Raw genomic sequence first — 23,955 nt, 5'->3', positions numbered from 1 at the left:
TTAGGCCCAGTTTCAATATTGGAGCTCTCAACTGAGCGGCAAACTACTGGAGAAAGTCAACGCACTGCAGTATCTCCTGACTGAATTCAGACGACAAGTAAAACTATAAGCACACCAACACTCTGAGCCTGTTTACTCTATTCACTCACTCTTTTGTTTGTTGTCTGTCGATTTACTAAGTCTAGGGAGAGTGAGTTTGCCCAGGAGTTGAGTGCGATGCTCCTTCATGTGTCGAAAAGGCTTGAGGCGCTGCTGTCACCGGGCACAGACAGGGGTGTGCTGGTTCAGTGGCAGAAAAGCACCTCTCACCAATTTGTCACAGAAAACCTCCCACAGTTTCTCGTTCAGCTGCAGCACGCTTCTCTACTCGGACAACAGGAGCTCCGGAGTGAGTCATGCAGCACATATGACAGTTTTGTATTTTATTTGTGAAGTCTGCTGTCTTCTCTATTTTTATTTTAGGCCTTTTTCCACAAGAGCTGGGGCTGAAAATATCTTTTATTGAATGAGTGTGTCAGCCCCAGTCTTTCTTTTCTTTATGTGTTCAGTTTTATGTAACCCAATGTGCTTGGATTTATAATATCTATTGCTGTTCTATCCTCCTTTTATCCCAGGGCCTCTTGCGACTCTGGCCGGTGTGTACCAGGATGTGAAGGGGCAGAGGGTAGAGGCGCTCTGGCGGGAGGTTGTGTCGCTGTGGACTCGGACACTGCAGGAGCTTGTACCTGTTTTACTGGATAACCCTCAGCTTCAGCCCCTAGTCCGCACCTGTGTTACTGGGCTCAGTGTTGCTGTGGACGTGGTAAGGAGTGACACTTAACCTTTGACCAAATATTCCTCAATACATGTGTCAGATGATGATGAAAGGATGAGCAAAGCCATCCTTAATGAACAGGTTTAGGGGATTGAGGCACCATTTCTCTCCCTTATGCTGTACAATGGGCTCCTCAGGTGTAAATGAGACAAACTGTGAGACCCTGAGTATCACCCCGGCTCAGAACAATGTTTATTTTAATGAGTAAAACTTGCTCACTGTAAAAAAGAGCCAGAGTTTAAGTTTAAGAGGCCACTGAGGACAGAGGTGAAACGTCCTCAACGCAATCAACCCACTCCAGTTAATGACAGTGGAAATATGTTGATACAAGTTTGAAACATTCTTGTTATTGTTATGTCAATATCTAATATATTCCACCTAATCAAGCAATACACCTGTATCTCCAGTTCAGCTTTACCCAAATCTGGAGAGTAACGGTGTAATACCTCATTTGAAAGACCTACAAAAGTGATCGTAACTTTGTTGTCATGTTTTCGCCGTGTTTTGCCACATTTTAGAAGCAATTTTGTGGTGTTTTTGTCACATTTTTGTTGTTGTTTTTTATGCATATTTGTCACGTTTTTGTGTCTCTTTTTTTGTCATGTTTGTTGTCAAACTTTCATTGCTTTTTTGTCACGTTTTCGCCACATTTTTGTTGCTTCTTTGTTGCGTTTTCGTTGCCATTTTGATTGATTGATTTATTTTATTTATTTTTTTATTATGTTTTTTAAGCTTTTAGATTTGGGCAAAGCCAAACTGGTGGGGGTTAAGAGGTTAAAGTTTTGCTTAAAATATGACCTAGTTGTCCCTGGTTTGACTTATTAATTATGCTTATTATTTTACTTCGTTATTGGACATGGGCACGTGAGCTTAAAGCTCTGCTAAACCATGTTGTACCAATGGGCCATGAGCAGGATGCCACTCTCCCTCTTCATACGTCACTAATGTATTAGAACATAGACATTTCTGTTCTCCTGTTTAAAACTATGATTAGTACTTACCCCTGGTGTAATCCTAACAAAACAGAGAGATAATTAGAAAACCATAAAGGCCTGTCATGTTTTTGGTACAGTATGTCCAGTCACGGCTCATTGAGGAGTGTTTGTCCTGTGTCTGTCAGGCAGGGCAGCAGTCGCACCAGTGGCTGGAGAATAGACTGGCGCTGGTTCTGTCTGGAGTCAGGAAACGACTGGCCTCTGTCTACAAACTCAGCCCCAGGTACCGGACGTGTCTGAGACCTTAAACACTCCGACCACCCTTTTATTAAAACCAGGCTTTTGTCACAGAAGATCTTGTTCTTTATTATTACTAAATATGGTCTTGGCTTTTATGCATCAGTGTACAGATGATTGTAACCCATGTTGTTGTTTAGGGAATGCTCAGTATCAGTATCCGTGCCCCTGCCTCAGCTCCACTGGCCCGGGACGAATGAGGCTGAATTAGTGCAGGCTGCTTTGGAGGAGTGGCTCTTAAAACCCCTACAGTCCTTGGCCTCCATTAGACCGACTGCTGAGTTATATCGGCTCAAGAGAAAAATTATGGAGAGCCCCTTCATACGTAAGTTGCAGATTGTGCAATGCGAAGAAATAATTCTTGCTAACATGTTTGTCTTCCTTCAGACCAAGCCCTTTTGGTGTCTGACCAGTTTGTTCTCACATACGATGGTCATATACTTGAGTTGCCGCGCTCCTGTCCTCTCCTACTTGCCCGCAGCGTCAGCGCTCATGCCTTTTCACTGATTCTGAACCCTAACTCAGACTCCTTTCTGATGGTGGGAATGAATAACAATAATGTCTCCATACAACAAAATGGACAGGTATCACTACTGCAGATAAAGATTATTTAAATTAGTTTCAAAGTCAAAGTAAATAAATCTCTCTGACGCAGGTGAAGGTGAACTGCCACACTCTTGTAACGAACACATTCGTCAGCAGTAGTTTATCTGTGAAAAGAGCGCTAAAGGTTGTGGAGGTGTCCAATCAGAACGGAGTATCACTTTCATGCGATCTGTCGAGCGAGGTGTGCAGCCTGACTCTCGACGGGTGGCTTCATGGTAGGACTGAACATCCATGAGAAAACTATAAGCGCATTGAATTTACTGTGCTAGGCCTTTTGAACAGGGACAAGCACTGGTCTGATGGGAACCAACGACAATGAAGCAGGCAACGACTTTCTTCTCCCCAATGGGTCGAGGACTAAAAATCTATGGGCCTTTTTCTCTAGCTGGCAGGTGAGAATGATCAATTCAGGCCTGTCAATCAATGTTTAGTCCATGGTGCATTTCAGGAGGAGTTCCTTGTGGTTTTTTTTTTTTTACATTAAGAGCAATAGATGCACACAAATTCAAACACATGGGTCCGTAAAGTGCCCCCTATATTTACGTGTATCTGCTTATAGTATTATAGTAATGTTGGTCATATTATTGGTTACTTTTATGTTTTATAATAGGCACACTGAGCACTTACATGTTACATGCAAGAATCACCATCCCTTGTACCCCCAGGCCAAGATCAAGATCAAATAGGGACAAAACCGGGTCTATAATAGATAAAGTCTTAAGTTGCAGAAGACCTAAGCTTGCCTGGCCAGCATTTTATCTATATTTTTTTTTCATTTTTTATTTTTTATTTTTTTAATTTCTTTTCTGCAGATCAAACCGGGGTGCGGTGAATCTCCAGTTGTGAAGGAGCACTTTGAGGTCGGTGCCATTAACCCAGTGAGCTGTGACGATCTCTTCTCCTCCCTTGACTCTCCCCTCAGTTCCTGTTTCAGGGTGGTGAGTGCAGAAACATCAGTGTGACTCGGATCTTTTAATTACGGCTTTCATTTTGGACGACATAGCAGTGTATTTATAAGCACCACTTAGCTAGGCTTCACGCACTGTGAACTCTGCAACTGGAGCAGAGGCAAATCTAGTTCTTTAAAGGTAATGAATGGCCAGCAACAAACAGTTGAGCAGCTTGTAAGTGTTCTACATTGCTTAACAATCCCCAATCATAGCTCACGTATGTTTTTATTATTTTATATGCTCTGTCTTTACTATAAAGAAACAGATAAAACAGTTGCTACTTGGCCCGGGCCAATATTACATCAGGACATTGTAATAATGTTTGTATGATTCTTGGCGGACAGTCAAACACACTGTTTTGATTCAACGTGTGTTAGTTTTTACTTAATCATTCTCAATTACTCAAGTCTAGTCAATTACATAAGAAAACTTTGCTTCATGTCATTTTAATGTGAAAATTCTCATAGTAGCTACGACATGTTTTATTCCCATTTTAGTTGCTGTAGTCATGGTAACAGCAGTTTATTAGCAGTAGTAGCTTTAGCTGTTGTAGGATTAGTCTCTTTAGTAACAGTAGTGTTGGGGGTAATGTATGAGTTACAAAAATATATTACTTTATTCAGTTGCTAAGAAATATAACATATTACTTACACAAAATACAGGAATATATTAGTCATTATATTTCAAGTAACTCGAGTTACAAGTGTATTTAAATGTATGAACGAAAAAAGGCCAAACTCCCCCAAATAAAATGCAGCACCAAACCAAGTCGGACACTGGTGTATAAGATCTGTTGCGTGTAGTTAATGTCTCAAAACAAAACACAAGAGAATGAATGGAAAAGAAAAGGAAATCTATGACTGCACTTTTGCTCGGTGGCATTACTATATTCAGTTTATATTTTGCCAAAAGTAACTCAAAGTAGTGTACAGCTACATTTTTGAAACAGTAACGTGTAACACAAACATATTACATTTTTAAAGCTGTAATGACTAATATAGAATATATTACAATTTTTAAGTAACTTGCCCGACACTGACATTAGTTGTCAACGACAGCAGCAATCGCATTAGAAGAAGCTGTCTAAAATGTAATAGAGTTCGGGAAAATCCAATATTATTTCTCCATTTATCTACTGTATATCATTGCTGCTATTCCCATAATTCTTAGCAATACAACATCACAGTCCTGAACTTTACAGTAGCCACAGTAGCAGTGTAGCATTAGCCAGGCTGTGCAAATAAACAGACATTTCATCATTTCATCAGGTGGACCCGGGTGAGTTTTTGACCGTGTGCCAGAGCAGCTCTCACAGAAGCGCGCCGTGCCGCCTTGCATCTGCTTTTGCTCATGTGTGCCAGCAGAACTACATACCTCTGCAGAGGCCCACGCAGTGCGGTGAGTCCAGCTCCACGGCTGAAAAATATCCATAATGGGATAGACCAGACAAGGATAACATCCATATTTATCAACCCCTGTCTGTGTTGTTATAGTGAAAGTGTGACGAATGGTGGGGATCGCGAGGAGCAAAGACATGCATCAACTGACCAGGCACCACCGGTTACATAATCTGTAGTGTTTTTGTATTCCCTTTTGTATCATGTTATTTATATTTATTAGATTTATTTATTAGATCTTCGTAAAGAATCTCTGTGCCGTCCAGTTCTTGACAAAAATGTGAATGTATCATGGACGTTTTGAACAGTGGTTTTAACTTTCTTCAGTAATGTTAAATGCTGTAATAATCATGACAGTGGTCGAATGTAATAAAGTAATACTAATATTCGTACCTATATTTCGTTGCAGAGGTCGGTAGATTAGCCAATATAGTCAGGCAAGATTAATGTTACTTAAACAAAAACTGTACTCAAGTAGAAGTTAAAGGAAGAATAAGTTAAAAGAAATACTTACAAATAGGTTTATGTTTTAGTAATGGCGCAATCCACCATTCTGATGCAAGAAACACATACTTTATTATTATTTGTTTATTATGTTAACACCAAATTTGTATCACATCAAAATCCTAATATTACTTTTACTACTGATAATACATGTACATGAGTTTAGCTGATGTCGTCTTCTATTGATTGTGTATTGCGTCACTTTACATAAAAATGGGGATGTAGCTGTTAATTTTAGACTTTTGCCTCTGGGTGATGCACTCTGCGATCCACACAATGTTACGAATCTCCTGCTCCTTTAGTTTGACGTATGAATAAAATACTCCAAAGTGGAACTGCTGCAGGAAGGCCAGTGTGTTCAGCTTCACCTACAAAACACAAAGCATTTCCTAGTTCATCGCAGACAAAGTTTCTCAAGTCGTCATTTGAACTGTGTTGTTTTAACCTTTTTATAATTGGTTTCTCTCATATTTATTCAAAAGTGCTATTACCAGTGTGTTCAATTGCTTCTGTTGTTTATGGCAGTGGTTCTTGAGCTTCTTCTGCGGGTACTGCATATTAAGACTTGATTCATTTCTTTCATGCATGCTTCAGCAATGCATTCAAATTAAGTGTTTTTTTCTGGATTACACATGGTATACAGACAGTTTCAATATAATTTGGACAATTGTAGACCTGTAAATCCAGTTTTGTCTTTGAGAGCAGAGCGGAGGCACAACCCACAGCAGCGCTCACTTTCCCTCTTATTTGTACCAGTTTTGTCTGTATTGGACATGCTCTAGGCCTCCTGGCACTTGGGAGGGTGAAATGTATTACGTGCTGGTATTTGAGTGGAAATTTGAGAACCTCTGGATTATAATATATATACATATATATTATATATGTGTATATATATATATATATATATATATATATATATATATATATATATATATATAGACAATGGGGAACAGAAGATGAGGTGCTGGAGGTCCCGTCATGGGAGGACAAGCCCCTACACGGCATGTACCACCGAAACATAACTGAAGTGGCGGATATACAGAAATCCTACCAATGGCTAGACAGAGCCGGACTAAAGGACAGCACAGAGGCACTCATCATGGCTGCACAGGAGCAGGCCTTGAGCACCAGAGCAATAGAGGCCCAGATCTACCACACCAGACAAGACCCCAGGTGTAGACTGTGCAAAGAGGCCAATGAGACAATCCAGCACATAACTGCAGGGTGTAAGATGCTGGCAGGGAAAGCTTACATGGAGCGCCATAACCAAGTGGCTGGTATAGTGTACAGGAACATCTGTGCAGAATATGGGCTGGAAACCCCAAGGTCAAAGTGGGAAACACCTCCAAAGGTGGTCGAGAATGACCGAGCCAAGATCCTGTGGGACTTCCAGATACAGACGGACAAAATGGTAATGGCGAACCAACCGGACATTGTGGTGGTGGACAAAGAGCAGAGGAAAGCCGTTGTGATCGACATAGCAATACCAAGCGACTTCAACATCAGGAAAAAGGAACATGAGAAACTAGAGAAATACCAGGGGCTCAGAGAAGAGCTGGAGAAAACCTGGAGGGTGAAGGCATCAGTGGTGCCCGTGGTCGTTGGGGCACTCGGGGCAGTGACCCCCAAACTGGAGGAGTGGCTCCAGCAGATCCCAGGAAATACATCAGACATCTCGGTCCAGAAAAGTGCAGTTCTAGGAACAGCAAAGATACTGCGCAGAACCCTCAAGCTCCCAGGCCTCTGGTAGAGGACCCGAGCAGGAGGGAAAAAAAAAGAGAGACCGCCCGCGGAGGGTGAGGAAGAGTTTTTTTTTTTTTTTATATATATATATATATTATATATATTACATGCAGTCCTCATATTTGAAGAGTTCAGTGTAGGCTAGCACATGTCTATGGCAGCTAGTAGCCTGCATTAAAAACCTCTTCATCAGGTAGTCCGCCGAACGTTGCCATATCTGATTTGTAGAAAGCTCCTTTGTGAATTCCACATGTAGTAATGCCGGCCACAGGTAAACAAACTACTGTAGATCCAGGAACCTAGCAGATCACTCTGCTGTTGTGTAGCTCACAACCAGGAAGCTGATGCTGCTCAAATATAAGTTATTTTAACTGCAAAATGGTTGTATTAAAAAAAATATTCAATCAACACAGACATTTATATGAGTAGTCTGGTGTTATAAGTGATTTGCCTCAAGTCCACTGTGCTTGGTTCAGACTGTTTTTAATGCAGGCTACTAGTTACCATGGACATGCGCTAGCCTTGCACTAGCCTAGCACCACTAAACTCATCAAATATAAGGACTGCATGAATTAAAAAAAAAATCTCCAGAAATCATCAACACTCTGGATAACAAGGCAATGAGGCCCTATGTCAAAAATCCTGAAACATCCCTTTAAGTTGGTATTGTTAATTCTAGTTGTAATACTTAATTCAGGATTAAGTATTGCAGTTTGTTATAATGCATAGTATCACAATAAAAAAAAAGAAATGAAAAAATGAAACACTAACACGACTCAGTGCAGAGGACAGCTTGAGAACCGTATAATGGGAAACTCCTGTTTGACTGAGAGCGTACACGAACATACCATTGTTTATTTTAAAAACCTCCCTACATAGAATACCCTTTAAACAAAAACACAATGAGCATGTTGATTTATGGAGGCTGTCACGTTAAAGAATATGCTATCTCTCAGCATCTCCAGGAAATTGCAAAGACTCCACTTCTGAGAAAATGTGAACTGAATGTGCTGTGGTCACTCAACTCACTGAAGAATTCACACGCTAATTATGGGCATTATGGCCTGTCTAAAGGATAATGTAAAGATAAGACTGCACTGTACTGTAATGTGTTTGTACTGGCATCGACAGTAGAGAGAGTGGTGCGGGGTCAAGGTTGTAAAACCCAGCACTTGTGGTTGTCCCAAAACATTTCTCTGCTTCAACCAAAACAATGCTTTGGGTAATTACATTATGCTGTGCGATTAACCATTTATATCAATTTAAATAACCAGAAAAATGTGGCGCAATGGGATTCTGGCAAGTCGATGGACCAGATTAAGTCCAGGTCACACAAACAAACCACATACTTATCAATTGATCGACAGCATCTCAGCTTATCTGGAAGATGTATGGTCCAACACAAGTTTCCCAGTGGAACACCTGGTAATGTGTTGTTGTTTTTTACTGCTACCGTTCTTTCATCCCTTCAATTCCCTATTCCATTCCTTTGACACAGGTTACTCCCAGTTTTTAACAAGAATTGTCCAACTAAGGGCTTTTTAGACCCTTTTTCATCCTGATTTGATCCCAATCTAGGCCTGATGGTTCTTGAAAAGTCAAGTATTTTGTGAGCTGGTACTTGGTGTGAAATGTTTGAGGCCACAGCACTATGATCCACACCATATGACAGTGAAAATCAATGTTATCAACAAGAATGACATTACATACGCACAGAGCAAAGGTGTTCATATTTAAGGCCTTGTCATTACCTCCTGCTCGAAGAATCTGTCCTCTAAGCTCCTGTAACCAGATCCTGGCTCGGGGGCGTCAAACACCTCTTTATACTCCTGTGGGGAGTGCAAGGCCTGAGTTCCCTCATTTATAAATGCATGTAACAATTGATACATGAGGTGTAGGATTCTTTACACTCACGGGATAGCAGTCTGCCACGGCTTTGACCTGCTCTGGGTCCTCCGCCTTGGCCAGCAGCTGCAGCCCCTCAGGGTGAAGCTTACCACATGTGGGGTAGAGAGCACGTCTGTCTGCGCTGGTCAGATCCGTCCCAAACGAGTTCACTGTGATGATGAACGCTCTCCTGTCAGCCTCGAACTGCAAAACCACATCTCTTAATACTTTATATGTGAGGTGACCCAACACAATCGCTGTATTTAATACAGTTTAATAGCTGTATAAGATATCTATAAAAAACACAGATAATAATTTATGTGTAGTGTAATGGTGTGGGAAAACAATTTTGGTATTGCTCCACAGTGTTAATTATCACATGTTTATCTTTGTAGGATGTGCTCTTAAAAAGGATATTACAGTTATCACTGAGCGCAGATTGTCTTAAGCTGCAGATGAGACACAAGTTTCTCTATATGTGGGCATGCCCTTTTTTTCATTTGAAAGCTAAGAACCATCAGAGTTCAGTCACTAAACTTTAATAACTGCAGGCCTGTCTTAGCACTAATTACTTAGTCCTTTTATTTTCACCTCCAAACTGGTTTTAGCCATAGCATCTGGCAACCCTAAGAGTGGGGCTCATTGGTCTTCTGATTGAATAACTTGTGCATCATGTAAAGTGTTTTGGCCATTGCAAATAAATCAACATTATTCTTATCAGTTAAAACAGTATTTGTTCTTTTGTTTGTTTGTTTGTTTGTTTGTTTGTTTGTTTGTTAGCTCATCACTGGGGACACAAATGGGTCATGTTTATAAAATATTTACCAAACGATCATACATACCGTACTTTCCGGACTGTAAGTCGCACTTTATTTCATAGTTTGGCTGGAGGTGCGACTTATACTGAGGGGTGACTTATATATCAAAATATATCATTTCACATGTTTTTTTCACACTGGCAGCTGCTAGAGGGCGCTCTAGGCTTGTATACCAGTATCTGCTACTCCTGACGGAAACTTGTGAGGGACTGACAAAAAGCGTAGGTCACTTACTGCAATGAAGAAAACAAAAAAAGTTAATCGCAGGCTGCGATTTATATAGCGAATTATATGTTGTTTCTTCTTCATTCTGCTTCTTTTTGGCTGGTGCGACTTATAGTCCGGAAAATATGGTACCTTTAATAATAAAATACACTATTGAATTGGGGTTGCATTGAAACTGGCATCGTACCTCAAGAACAGGACACATTATGTCTTCAGTGGCCCCACCGATGTTCTTGCAAAATGCATGAAAGGACTCCAAATATGCCTAAGCAATAAAAGAAAAACAATTACAAGGTTACTATTGTCTCAGAGGTGAAGGCTGTGACCCGCAGTAAAGTTAACAGTGGTTTTGATGGCTTTGCTGTTAAGTTTCCATGGCTCTTCTGGGACCTGACCTCATACCCTGTGGTAAACTGTTACCACTGTTACCTTGTACAGTTTGTTTCTCAGAATCTCAGTCTCCATCTCGTCCAGACTGCTCTCAGACACAGCGTCCTGGAAAAACTGACCTGAGAGAAAACAGATAAAGCCACATTTTGGACTGGACAGTACAAGTTGACAAGTGAAGAGACAAAACGCAGAGGTGTCTGGTGAACATGTGCTGCAACCTTGTAGGTTAGATGAGCCCTTGTGCACACAAACCTAATTTCTTCATAAGATTGTTTTGAGAAGCCACAATTTTCTTTTCTTTTTAAAAAAAACTATAATTAAATTGAATACAAAAGACAAAAAACTTGTAAAATACAGTCACATTGTCATACATAGGCCTACAGTACATCCATCTATCCATCCATCCATTTTCTTCCACTTGTCTGTTGCCGGGTCGTGGGGCAGCTGTTGGAGCTACCCAAAGCACATTACATCAGCCCCTATGGCTCCTCCTGCAGCTGGTGGGTCCACGGGAGGACGGCCTCACGATTCTCAGGCCTGTTGGTCTCTTATAAGGGGCTTCTGAACCGCTCTTTGTCTGACCTGTTTGCCATGGGAGACCCTACCAGAGGCATGAAGCCTCCGACAACAGAGCTCCCAGGATCATTTGGGCGCTCAAACCCTCCACCACGTTAAGGTGGTGGTTCTGGGAAGGGCCTACAGTACATGGAGTCAATATTTATTGACTAGGTTCGGGAGCAGGACTACGCCTCAACCTATCACACTTTGCACACCAACCACTCTTGCTTTCACCCACGCCTCTAATTACTCACAAGCCCTCATGTGCCAAGCCTCGTCATCTCAGTTTGTTTGAAATTGTCAACACCACCCGCCCTCCCTTCATGTCTGTTCCATTTCAGCAATGATTCTCCTGCTTAGAAAGGGGGTCCCGAATAGCTGGGTTCATCCGAGACGTAGCCCCCACCCACAGTCTCGCCCAGTTTCACTCCACACTATAACCTTGTGAATAAAATCTTAATTGCACTTTGTTGTGGCGTGGTCCTTGCTAGTGAAATGTTTTACTTTTTGTCAGCCTCACATAATTACCCAAGTAATATTTCACATTTTTGGGGGGAAATTGAACTTTGTAATCCTCAAAGAAATTACTATGAATTTGACCTTTTTCATTGACCAATATTTATGTATTTTGTAAGATTACTTCATCCTGACATCCCTGCTCATTCTTACCCAGAGGCGTGTCAACGAGGATGGTGGAGTAGAGCTCGGTCGGGGTGCGAGCGATGCCCACTGCTGACATCTGGTCGAAGGTACCCAGAGGGTGGCACCGGGGAAGCAGCTCTGACACCTCCCTCCGTCTCAGCGCTCCGGTGATCAGCAACACCACGTTGTCAATCATGTAACTGTAACTATGGCAACAAAGATTTCACTTTGGTCTAACCTGTGCCAGACATTTAAGGCCAGTGAAACAGCAGACGTAATGTTCATGGAGTGACAGAAGATTTGACAGGCATATGTTATACAATATCTCAGCTGTAAAGGGAAAAAATGTTTCTGAGGTGTCATCTGGCCCAGGTTTATAATTAACTAGGGCTGCACAATCAGTCGCAATTTGAATGCTTGCAATTAGCAAATCACACAGTTATTTAATCAAATGTCTCCCCTTTTCCCCTTTCCTATAAACCTTTGAGGGAGTGGCCTACGTGATATAGTCCATGAAGGTGGAGAGCTGAGGCAGAGCGTTGGAGCGCAGGCAGTTGAACTCAGCCGCCAGGTTCTCTCTCAGTCTGGAGTCCACCAGAGACACAGACAGGCCCTGTTCGGCTGAGGACAGGAGTTTACCATAGTCCGTGCTCTGCAGGTGTAGTTTGATATCTGCCAAGAGGACAAAACATTTCAAACGACTTTACACAATATGGTCATCGCAATAGTGTCCAGGGGATTTTTCCCAAGATTTGTTCAAACTTAGCCAATTCAGAAATATTTATTACCAAATGATTGTTAAAACCTCCAAGGGTTTTTAAAGGGCTGTTTTGTGTCTTCCTTGTAAATAGGCAGCCACAACAACCTTTACAATGCTTCAAAAAGCTACTGTATATTTAGGAAACAAATGCAGTAAAGTTACAATTAATAAAAAATACATACATATGTTTGTTTGTTTTTTTTCAACTGTTTCCACTAAGTTTGGAGCTCACTTTTAAGCTTTGGGAACCCCTTGTTTGAAAGTTTGGAGAACAGACCCAATTGCAGGTCCCAACACCACTTAGAAATTAGAGCCTACTTTCATTCCTTGCTAAAGTGAACAAAAGTACTTCCTGTCAATATAAATGCATCTGTACTGGTGAGAGGGACCATTTCTCTGTATAAAGGGCTAAATTGACTAAAAAGCCACATCTTTTTAATAAACTTCTCAATCTGCTGAATTGACCTCATGTTTGATAGCTATGACCTTACCTTCAAGTGTGTCACATTCAGCCAGGTTTTGATAGTCTGTCTGCGTCAGGATCCCGGCTTTCATCCCACGAACTAGACCCTCCAGGTACCCATGGTCCACGTTGAAGGTAAGCTCCGGACACGCTGCCATGCTGCTAAATGGACAACATCTGCCAGAACATCTACATTTAAAAAGTTAACTTCTGCTTCCTCCTGACTAACATTCATGCATCTTGTGTGCTTCCCTAAAACACAACTGTTTTCCATTCTACTCATAAATCTTTTGGGACAGCTGTTGGGAAAAAATCTTGTGCACTTAAGTTTGTTTTCTTCGTTGGCGGAACATCATAAGGCCAGAGAAAAATAAAATGTCTTTTTTGTTGACGGGCGGGTTTGACAGTTTTTTTTAAGCCTGATCCATTCTGTTTCTGCACAAAAAACCTGCGACAGTGAGTCAGATCTTGTTATAAGAATATGTATTAAATATGAGTGTTAAATGGAGTCGATACATAAAGTGTCTTTTTAAAATGTTTGTCCTGTCAACACAAACTGTTAATTATGAAAAAAGGCTTTAGCTGTTGCAGAATGTTTTGAATTAGACTCAGTTTAACTGGTTCAGACAGATGCCTGCCACAATCTTTATCAAACACATTCATCACTGGAACTAGAGGAGGAGAGCAAACACATGCAACTTCCCAAACATTAGCTTTGCTCTTTTTGTGAAAATGTAAAACAGACTAAATACAATAACATGATAAACTTTAATAGGATTATAATCAAGGAATGCAAATCTGCTTACAGTAATATGTTCATGTCCAACAACTACATACCATTTTTCATCCAACTGAGATCAATATCTGCAAAACACTGTGAATAACATTCTCATGGAATTATGATGTTAGGATAAAATGGCTTCAGAATCCAATATCAATAAAGGAAATCAGAAAAAAAAAAGTAGTTGCTGAATGCGATGTTCTGCACTGTATATCATAAGATCCAAGCTGGTCAAAATAAACATGTATTTTACACGTGATGGCATTATATGTGCTGGTTGTGTCCTGTTGAGAGGAATAAAGTGGTGAGACACATTAGATAATGATCACGACGTAGTCACTTATGTGTGAACTATACAGACATGTTTAAACCACTTATACGAGCACATCAAACATTTTCTCACACCGTTTCTTCAGGTGCAAATTATTTTTCTTTTGACCTCTTTCATTTCACTCCTTACTCCAAACTTGGACTAGTTCCATATGTTTTTGGTTTGCAAAAGCTCTCTCAAGATGATATCTCAGATGAATGTGAATAGCTACAGTGTTCAGACAGGTCATACTGGGGGAATGTTCAGTCTAAGTCCTCTTTAAACACAGGGGGTTGCTCCTCCAGCAGTGGCAGATGGTGTTGAAGAGGCGGCAGCGGCACGAGGCACAGGGGTCACAGCAGGGCGTCCGGCCCGAGCAGCTCTCCATCAGCCGGCTGCAGCGGCGAGCGGGTGTCACAAGGCTTGTCTGGATCTTCTACCAAACGCACATCATTTGAAAATAATCAGGAAGGAGTTTGATCAGCAATTTGAAATGAAATGTTTGGTTTTGTCCGTGTTTATGTTTCACAGCTTGTGGCAAAAACACTTTACTGCCAGTGGTCATTTCACTCAAAACAGAAAGACAGCAAAGAAAAACTGAAGACATGTTTTTACATACTTCAATAACGCTTTCCTAAAAGATGTTTTAAAGAGTCTGACTGTTTGTCTTTGTCAACCTCAAGGGGTTCTATCAAGGTTTTCTACCTCATCAGTCCAGAGCTTTGCTCTAATTCTGGAGAAGGGTGGCAGTTATCTTAGTAGGGCTGCCTGCAACTAATGGATTGTTTTGGAAATCAATCAATCTACAGATTATTACGATTAATCGATAAATCGCTTTTCTGTGAAAGGTGTATGAAAATATTAGTCGTTAGCCTTTTACCCATAAAGATAAAAGTGACGCCACTTGGGGACATGTTTATGGAGTTAATGCAAATTGGATGTTTGTAGGAAGCTCGTTGTGCTAATTCTGCTTCCTGATAATGATGAAATTAACATGTGGGTAAAAACATAACAGTACATACCCACACATGCAACATTTTCACGTCTCTCTATTTGAGTCTGTGTTGACCAGAAAACTATTCATTTTCTGGTAAACTAAAACACTAAAAGTTAACTATTTCAATAATTGATGAGTTGTTTCAGCCCTATATGTTAGTGACAATAACAACACATGGCCTCATGTTACAAACTCGATGCCATTACGAGTCTTACAGTAGAACTGAACGTTCTTGGCCAATCTCAGTGTAGCTGAATTGCAGTATTTGTGATTTCGCCGGCACACAAGAATCCATCATGAAGGATTTGCTTGAATACCAAACAACCAATAGTTTGAGCCAATTGCGGAGCAGTATTGCCGTGAGAGGGCGGGTGTAACACAAGCAGTTATATTGACACTAATTAACAACACGGCAACAACAGAAAACACGAGGTATGCTGCTCTATACTTACAATGTCTTTTCAAAACTAAATATTTAATGGTAGTTAAAAATAGCAAAAGAGAGATCTGCACTGGGTCATGAAGTGTAGTAAAAATAAGGTGCTCTTCAAGGATGAAAAGAGCCATCAAATAAAGATAAGGATTTAAATATTTAATGGATTTGCTGTTTGTTGTTTTGTGATTTGGCTGTGAATGACTAAAACGAAGGGCACTTGATCCAATCAGCAGCAAATGCCTCGGCAAAGGTTAATCTTTAAGCCGGAGAAATACTACATTGATGTCAGTGCTGCTGATGTACACAAATCCAGGGTGAAGAATAAGTATAGCAGACACAAAATGTTGGGTTAATACAACAACATATAGCCATTAATGAAAACAAAGACAAATTCAGTGATAGAAACAACATAGGAAATCTGAAATACACAATAGCAACAAACCAAGGCATACTTACAGGAACGTGCCCTTCTTTCTGTAGAAAGATCTTTCTTCTTGCAAAGAGTCTTCTGTTTTTGGCTTGGCTCCACACTAAAAATATATACAAACAAAGTGTTATGGTTTAGGTAAACTTTATTGATCCCTATAGGGAAATTTGTCCTCTGCTCTGGTTCTTCTGGACCCATCTCCAGAAGTAGAGATGAAGAAGCAAGAAGCAATTTTGTCTTTCTATAATCTATATAATTCTTTCTGCTTGTTCCACGCCAAATTGCCTAAATCAATTAGGGTGTGCTCTTAACATTTTTTTTAATTTAAGCATTTTATCCAAAAGTGACATGAAAATAAATTAATCAAAACTGCCAAGTCAATGCAGTTTGAATAGGAGGAGGATCTTATAATATCTGCCCCTTTGTTGCTTTTGTTTTTGTATGCAATATTTACAATTAGTAACATGCGATTTCCAGATACAATTAAGTGCATTTTGCAATAGGAGAAACTTGGGCAGAATTCAGTTCAAGTTGTTGCGGCCCTCGAACTCAACTCAGGTTACTCATGTGGCCCCTTGTGGAAATTACTGGTAATTGCCCACCTCTGTATTAGCCTACTGTGCATGTCTTTTGTGGCAGAGGAAAACCAGGGAGCCGCACACGACTCAGGGATCAAACCGAGAACCTTCATGCTGTGAGGCACAACTGTCAACCAAGCTGCAAAGGGTTATTGAAATAAAGCATTAGGAAGAGGTCAGGACATAATGTATTTAAAGTTCACGCTTCATGCCGCAGAAAAAGCAAAGCAGCAACATCTCCATGGAGACGAGCCGGTGGTGATGTATTTTTCACTAATAAAGACATGCTTATTGAAATGAACTAATGCATTTTTTATTACCATTTCGTTGGGTGAAGATTTATGGAGTGTGGCTTTAAAAACAAACAGCTGATTCAAATGCTGTTTTCACAGAGTTAAAATCAGCGCACATCTGTTACTAGACCCAAGTGTGTCCATGTGCTAACCATGTGCCGCTCCAATGTGACACTATAGCTCCTCATATGTCCACAGTCACACCTGTAGCATGCAGAGAGGATTGGACTCATTACCAGCATCATTACCAGGACAAAACAGGTCTAAACAACCTCATTCAGACTACATTTATGAAAGAAAGGAACATAATCACGTCTAAAACGACTGAATATATTACAGTTTTGTTCGTTTAGTAAGACCGAAGGATTAATTTACCTGCTTTACTAGTTTCGATCAATTCCTGTGATCTTCCTTAGAAGCGTCACCTTGTGGTCCAGGTGGACCATGTGGACCATGACCACCAGGTGACGCTTCTGAGGAAGATCAAAGGTAAAGCAGGTAAATTAAACCTTCTGTCTTACTAAAAGAACAAAACTGTAATATGCTCAACCTAAGAAGACAGTATGAACCTTTTACAAAGAAAAAAAAAGAGGACTGAATATAGACCAAAACATTGGACATAACAGAAACACTGTAACTGACAAGTCAAACGCTGTATAATTCACATTTAAATTCAGCAGGATTCTCTGACAGGATAAATACAGAGCCTTCATTCTGATTTCATGCTCTTGCATTATTCTGGTTCGTGTCAATATTGCAATAGCAGTACATTTAGCATGAAATACATTGTGCAGCTGCAGCCAATAGATCCCTGAGAACATAGGCAAGGTCAGACCGGTTATTTAGGAATAGCTCTCCAATGACCATGTTTCTCAATCCTTCTTTAGGCTCAAAGAGCATTATTTTGACGAGACGCCAATACACATGCCTTTGACAATCTACAAAAAATGTGTTTGACTTAATGATTTCACTGCCTTTGCAGATTCAACCCATTCAAACTCAAGACAAAGATAATAGATAAAGACAGCTTAAGCATCTGCTTAATTGAACTTGACGTCACTGGCATGTGCAATACATCTGTTTCAGGACCAGAGTCCAAGGAGATTTACTTCATGTCGTTCATGCAACTCCAAATATTAATGAAACCCAATAATCGTAGAACATGCTTGGTGATATGAAAACAAAGAAAGTGGTTTTAAATTTGTGATCTCTGAGGTTTTTCTGGACTTTGCCCATGTCATGGGGAGTTTGGCATGTTTCAAGAGGATCCTAGTTTCAAATGAGTAAATAAAAGGATCTCGACATATGCTTAAACAGTCCACAACATAATTATATAGTTACCGCCACAGAAATGCACCCTCAGTCAGGTTGTTCTAGACCCAGCACTGCCACATAGCAGAATATTTTATGTAAAGTTGACACTCAACCATATGACAACTATCAATTTAAATTCAATAGACATTTTCCTGTAATTCAAGCTTTGGGCCTGACGAACAGCAGATGTCTTGCAGCTTGTTCAATTTTCACAGACCAGCATTTGATCTGAAGAGTATATGATTTATTGACCTTTTAACTACAAAACATGTTCTCTGAAAACATTTCATTTCTCTCTGTTTTGGATTGTTCTCTGGCCTGACCTCAACATGTACGTGGGAATGTCAAGCATTCTCAGGTGGCATGGACAGGTTTTAATCTTCAAATGTAGTCTTCTTTAGATTCTCGACTGGAGAGGAACAGTGTAATGCTTCATTTGAAAGCTAAGCCCTACAAAAATGATCTGAAGTTTTTTGACACGCTGTCGCTGTTTTTTGTCACACTTTTTAAGCGCTTTTGTGGTGTTTTCGTCATGTTTTTATGGCTTTTTTGCTTCATTTTCATCCTCATTGTCGTCACTATTTTGATGCTTTTTTTTCAGCTTTTAGTTTTGGGTAAAGCCAAACATGCTCGTTCAGGTGGGGGTTAAGAGTTTAAACTGGTTTGAAAATAGTGGCAAACTCTGGATGGTAACGATACCTTTTAATGAATTGAAAGGTTAGATGGTCTGTGTTGTGGTGTTTTCTTGTTAATGTGTGTAACTCTTTTAACCTATGCAGAAGGAAACAGACTTTTTCTCTGTGCATGAATTCACTTAAATAGATAATGTAATCACTGACACTGAGTCTTTACTGTTTCTTCTGCTTGATTATAAAGTGGTTTGAAGGAACACCTCCTTCCCTCTCCGCAGAGAGGAGATTCATCCTGCACATCTAATCTGCAACTACAGGAAACGTCTGGATGACGTTATCGCTGCCAAAGGAGGGTCAATCAGCGACTGAATCTAAGGGTGTACTCACTTATTCCACGCTGTCCTGTGAATGTTTACATGTTATGGCCAAAAGAAATATGCTAAAAGGTACATGTTTGGGTGGTATTAGTTTAAGCACTGTTTACTCATTCTTGAGATTTTAATAAAGATCAGACCATAATTTACAAACAATTTAGGCAGAAATGTAAGAAATTCCAAACGGTACTCACGTTTTCCTCCACTGTATAGAATGTCTAGCTTAAAATGGGAGTCAATTTGTAAATATATGATTACTAGAGATGCAACAATTCTCAATATTTTATAGAATCGTTTAACACCCTCTTCATTTCAATAAGAAAATATGTTCAATATGAATCCATGAAATATGTTTCAATGTTCTCCTTTTCAGAGGTCTATGTCTGCACTAGAATGTGTTTTGACACAATACAGTAGATAGTGTAATTATGTTCTGACTTATTTTTGCTTGTTAGCAACAAAATATATAATAATTTGAACTTGAATTTCTTGTTCAGCACATTAAAGTGATTGTGTGTAAGATTGCAGGATAAGGAGAGAGAAACAGCCTTCAAAAGCAAACAATCAAGTCCCGCCAGTGTATCCCAAGTTTTTACTAACCTATGACAGTGGCTAATGTGCCAAGCCTGAGGAAACAAATTAGAGGCGTTCCTTCAATCCTCTTTATCATCAAGCAGAAGAAACAGTAAAGACTCTGTGTCAATGATTATGTTGTATATTTTAAGTGAAGTCATGCACAATTACACAGAAAAATAGGCAGTTTCCTTCAGCATAGGTTAAAAGAGTTACAAACATTCACAAGAAAACACCACATCTTTCAAGCAAGACTTTCTAACCTTTCAATTTATTAAAACAAATATTGTTACCATCCAGAATTTGCCTCTATTTTCAAAGCAGTTTAAAGAATGAATCTAAAGAAGTTAAAATGCAGGTGTAATGGGATAAAAACAGAACTAAAAGAAGAGATGAGGAAAATGCCAGAACTAATATTTAGCACTTCCTATTTTTGAATTTCTAAGGGCCTGGGAATAATAGAGATTGCACGTTGAGTTTCCCATTTGCATCTGTAGAAAAGGCCCGTGTTCTAGAAGAAAATAGCCTATCTTCAAAGTAAAAACAATAAATAAAAAGAAAGAAAGAAAATCTATAGCCTATACACAAAGGACCAACCTGTAGTGTCGTTTTCAGTCGTCTTGGCGTCTTTCTTGGTGTACACGGCCCAGGACAGAGGAAAGGTGAGCAAGACGAGGCACAACAAGTGTTTTCCCGCTGAGCGCCTCATTGTGATGGTGCATCCAGCAGCTGAAGGCAGGAGACTGGTGTGGGAGCGGGAGCGGTGATAAAACAAAACCGACACGGCCACCGACTCACCCCTTCCTCTCGCAGCAGAAGATGCGATGGGGGACCTCCCTCGTGTTTTCCCCCCAGCTCCTCAGTTGACCCTCGACAACACGACACGACTATGATGATGGTCCAGGGTCTGATCGTGCGCCGCCCACGGACACAGCGCGTAAAAGATGTGCAGCGGCTGCCATGGTGACGCTACCGTCTTTCTTAATTATTTTGCCGTTTCCACCACACTATTTTATCCTTTCATTAAATAGGCAACTCTGAGCACCAGCTATTGTACTTTTAGTAATGAATCCCATCCAATTTAGGTAGACCTATTTTAGACATTTTAGGTCAAATATTTCATGAGATGTGAAAGGTTTGACAACTATACCTGCATGATCATAAATGTGACCAAAAATTCCAACATATAAGAAAAAAAAGACACTGCATAATGTGTGTATTACATTTTACTGCAAAAAGCATGTAAATAGCTTTGCTTTGATGATAAGCTCTGAAATAGTGCTCATTTACCGCAGGTCAGTTTTGGTCAGGAATATGAAAATGTGGTCCTGCAACTCGCTTTTGGTTCCTGATCCACACATTTAGAATCACTGCCAAAACAAACAAACATGCTAAACTGCTCATCTTGATAAGTCATTGATGTATATGAAAACATAGTTTATCTGCAGTGCCTACAAGACTTACAATCTAATATTAACATGTTTATTAACAAGACATTATGCACAGATGTAAGCCAAAGCCCAGCGATGGCTTTTCTATGGTGACTGTGTCTAAAGAATCCTCAAATGAGTAATCCATTAATACACTTGCTTTTCCCTAGTCATTATAAATCTCAGGATGTGAACATATTTGACTCTTATCAGGGGATGCAGGGTCTCCCTGACTTTGACCATTGCTTTAAGGCCATTTAAACCTCACAATGTGTGACTTGTCTGTTCCGAATGTGTCTATTTGTCATTCAGAAATTCCCCTCCAGTCAAAACTATTGACACATCCATTGGTCGTACACATTCTGTAATGTCTTATAAGTTCTACAATTTTGAAAACTCAATCAGTGTGGACAACATGGACCAGTCTGACAAATAGCTTATTCCAACAGATCCCAACAAACTACAGTGATTTATTATTAGTCAAATGTTGTCAAAGTCAAATATACCGTGAACTATAAGATTGTTTTAGACTTATATTTTTCATTTGTTTCCTATTGAGTCTCATGCTCTATTCATCAGTCATAGTTTTTTTCTTAGTATATATACCCTCATGGGGCAATGCATCTAAATTGAGCCATGAGATTTAAGGCCCATGAAGGAGCAGATGCTTTCTTCACGAAAAATAGTTTATTCAAAGGGAGTTCAGTTTATGCTGTGACACACACACATAAATATGTTTAAAATTTTGCAGGACATACACCTGCCACATACTGAGGCAGTTTATTTACCCAGTGCTCCCATTATTGAAGATACATAAAAACATGTAATCTGACCCAGGCACGACTCCAGGATGCACTGAGATCAGAACTCTGAGTTCCTCTTTTATTCTGGCGTCTCCCGTCTTGGTCAAATCCGCACCTGCTGCTGGCCCTAAACATGGAGCTTGAGCTTGAACTGAACATATTCATTAATTGTGTTTAAATAAATAGAAAAGTGTGAAGTGCTATATGCTCTGGCTTTGCACAACAAAACCATCCATTATGAGCAATCACTCACCCACTCCCTCCCTCACCCACTCCCTCACTCCCTCACTCACTCACTCACTCACTCACTCACTCACTCACTCACTCACTCACTCACTCACTCACTCACTCACCCACTCCCTCACTCCCTCACTCCCTCACTCACTCACTCACTCACTCACTCACTCACTCACTCACTCACTCACTCACTCACTCACCCACTCACTCACTCACTCACCCACTCACTCACTCACTCACTCACTCACTCACCCACTCACTCACTCACTCACTCACTCACTCACCCACTCACTCACTCACTCACTCACTCACTCACTCACTCACTCACTCACTCACTCACTCACTCACTCACTCACTCACTCACTCACTCACCCACCCACTCACTCACTCACCCACTCCCTCACTCACTCACTCACTCACTCACTCACTCACTCACTCACTCACTCACTCACTCACTCACTCACTCACTCACTCACTCACTCACTCACTCACTCACTCACTCACTCACTCACTCACTCCTTGACTGTCTTCATCAGATACTCCAAGTGATTTTGTCTCTCCTCTAAAGTTTTCTTCAAAACCTCGACCTCTCTCTGTTTGTCTGACAGCGCCCTCTGGAGGCGATGGTTCGTCTCCTCCAGTATCTCACAAGAGGCCTGTTCCAAAGCAATAACAAGATTCACAGCAACTTTTTTCCAGGTTATTTTCTAAATAAATAGAAAAGTAAGCTCACCCGACTTTCATCTGGGCTTTCACGTAGATCTGTAGAGTTCATATACAGGAAATATCTGACAGGTACACTGAAAAACAAGAAAACGGTTAGACCCTTTGAAATAGCAGCCTGAAGTCTGTCTCAACACTCACCAGCTGTACATGTTTTTATGTAATGTCAACTTTTCCAGAAATTGTTGAAGTCCAGTTTGTCTCATTTTGAGAAAATCTTCTTCAAACTTGTTTTTAAACCAGCATTTTGGAGGAAAGGGCAAAGACATGTTGGGAAACAGTTCTTTAAGCTGCAATTAGACTTGAGAGCATTAGATATGTTTGTAAACTAAAAAACAAACAAACAAATATATACTTTGCTTTTATTTGCATTTACTATGCAATCACACATAGGCCTACTGTACCTTATCATTGAGCTTACAGAAATCTGAGTATCTTCTGAAAATGACCCAACTTTCTTGACTGTCGGTTACCAAGATCTTAAAAACCTATAAAGACAACACAGTTCCATAGCATTCCATGTTATTTTATACAAATGTGAAAATTATATATTTTTTCTCTATTGCTAAAGTTGCCACTGCAAGTTATCTGCTTTTTAGATATACCTTTCCCCACATTTTTTAATTTTACATATCATAGCTAACATTATCACACCATCAGTCTATACTTGATCAAATTAGATCACAGATTGTTTGAGTACCGTGAACTTGCTCCTATCCTCCAGGATCTTGTAGCCCAATACTGTCGAGGTCCATTCTTCACTGGAGGTCCCTGTTTGCAGCTCTGCAGGAGAATCATGCACCACACACTCCTCTATTGGGCAGCAAGCCTGTTCTTTTACACACGATGAAGGCATATTAATACATTTTGATACAGCCAACCTCTTGTTGATCCACGTCATTGGATAAGGCATAGGAACGCAGGGGGACACCATGATCTTGTGACTTGTGCAGTTCTGTTGTGAGCAGTGTTTTTACAGTACTATACTGCTGGCTCATCAAAAGCACATTCATGCAAGACAGCACTTACCTGTGGTTAGTGATTTGTCAACACCTCCT

General features: G+C 40.3%; 3 protein-coding genes across 3 annotated transcripts in view; 1 reads left to right on the top strand and 2 right to left on the bottom strand.

Annotated features, from left to right (window-relative positions):
• LOC306972185 (uncharacterized protein) overlaps positions 1-5,366 on the top strand; it is a 32,297-nt gene extending 26,931 nt beyond the window's left edge. Inside the window, exons 63-73 of the mRNA XM_079568705.1 lie at positions 5-97; positions 181-388; positions 615-802; positions 1,935-2,032; positions 2,187-2,371; positions 2,434-2,630; positions 2,702-2,867; positions 2,935-3,044; positions 3,465-3,590; positions 4,871-5,000; positions 5,096-5,366. Of these exons, the coding sequence (XP_079424831.1) occupies positions 5-97; positions 181-388; positions 615-802; positions 1,935-2,032; positions 2,187-2,371; positions 2,434-2,630; positions 2,702-2,867; positions 2,935-3,044; positions 3,465-3,590; positions 4,871-5,000; positions 5,096-5,106 (1,512 nt within the window). The 3' untranslated portion in view covers positions 5,107-5,366. The remainder of the gene's footprint in view (positions 1-4; positions 98-180; positions 389-614; positions 803-1,934; positions 2,033-2,186; positions 2,372-2,433; positions 2,631-2,701; positions 2,868-2,934; positions 3,045-3,464; positions 3,591-4,870; positions 5,001-5,095) is intronic.
• A 340-nt stretch (positions 5,367-5,706) lies between these two features.
• On the bottom strand, positions 5,707-13,147 carry LOC306972898 (V-type proton ATPase subunit d 1-like; the record flags this gene model as incomplete). Its single annotated transcript, XM_079569605.1, has 8 exons — positions 5,707-5,871; positions 8,998-9,075; positions 9,161-9,337; positions 10,364-10,441; positions 10,606-10,685; positions 11,794-11,972; positions 12,267-12,438; positions 13,018-13,147. The coding sequence occupies 8 exons, from the start codon at positions 13,145-13,147 to the stop codon at positions 5,707-5,709; spliced, it is 1,059 nt and encodes a 352-aa protein (XP_079425731.1).
• Positions 13,148-14,214: 1,067 nt separating this feature from the next.
• Positions 14,215-20,619, bottom strand: asip2b (agouti signaling protein, nonagouti homolog (mouse) 2b). The gene is made up of 4 exons (XM_079570210.1): positions 20,503-20,619; positions 20,302-20,433; positions 15,970-16,043; positions 14,215-14,516 (listed from the first exon to the last, which is right to left on the bottom strand). Exons 2-4 carry the CDS (start codon positions 20,411-20,413, stop codon positions 14,349-14,351), a joined length of 354 nt encoding a protein of 117 aa, XP_079426336.1. The 5' UTR covers positions 20,414-20,433; positions 20,503-20,619; the 3' UTR covers positions 14,215-14,348.
• Positions 20,620-23,955: the final 3,336 nt, after the last annotated feature.

The sequence above is a fragment of the Gobius niger genome, assembly GCF_951799975.1.
Source record: "Gobius niger genome assembly, chromosome: 13".
NCBI lineage: Eukaryota > Metazoa > Chordata > Actinopteri > Gobiiformes > Gobiidae > Gobius > Gobius niger.
This window is presented reverse-complemented; position numbering and strand designations above follow the sequence as displayed.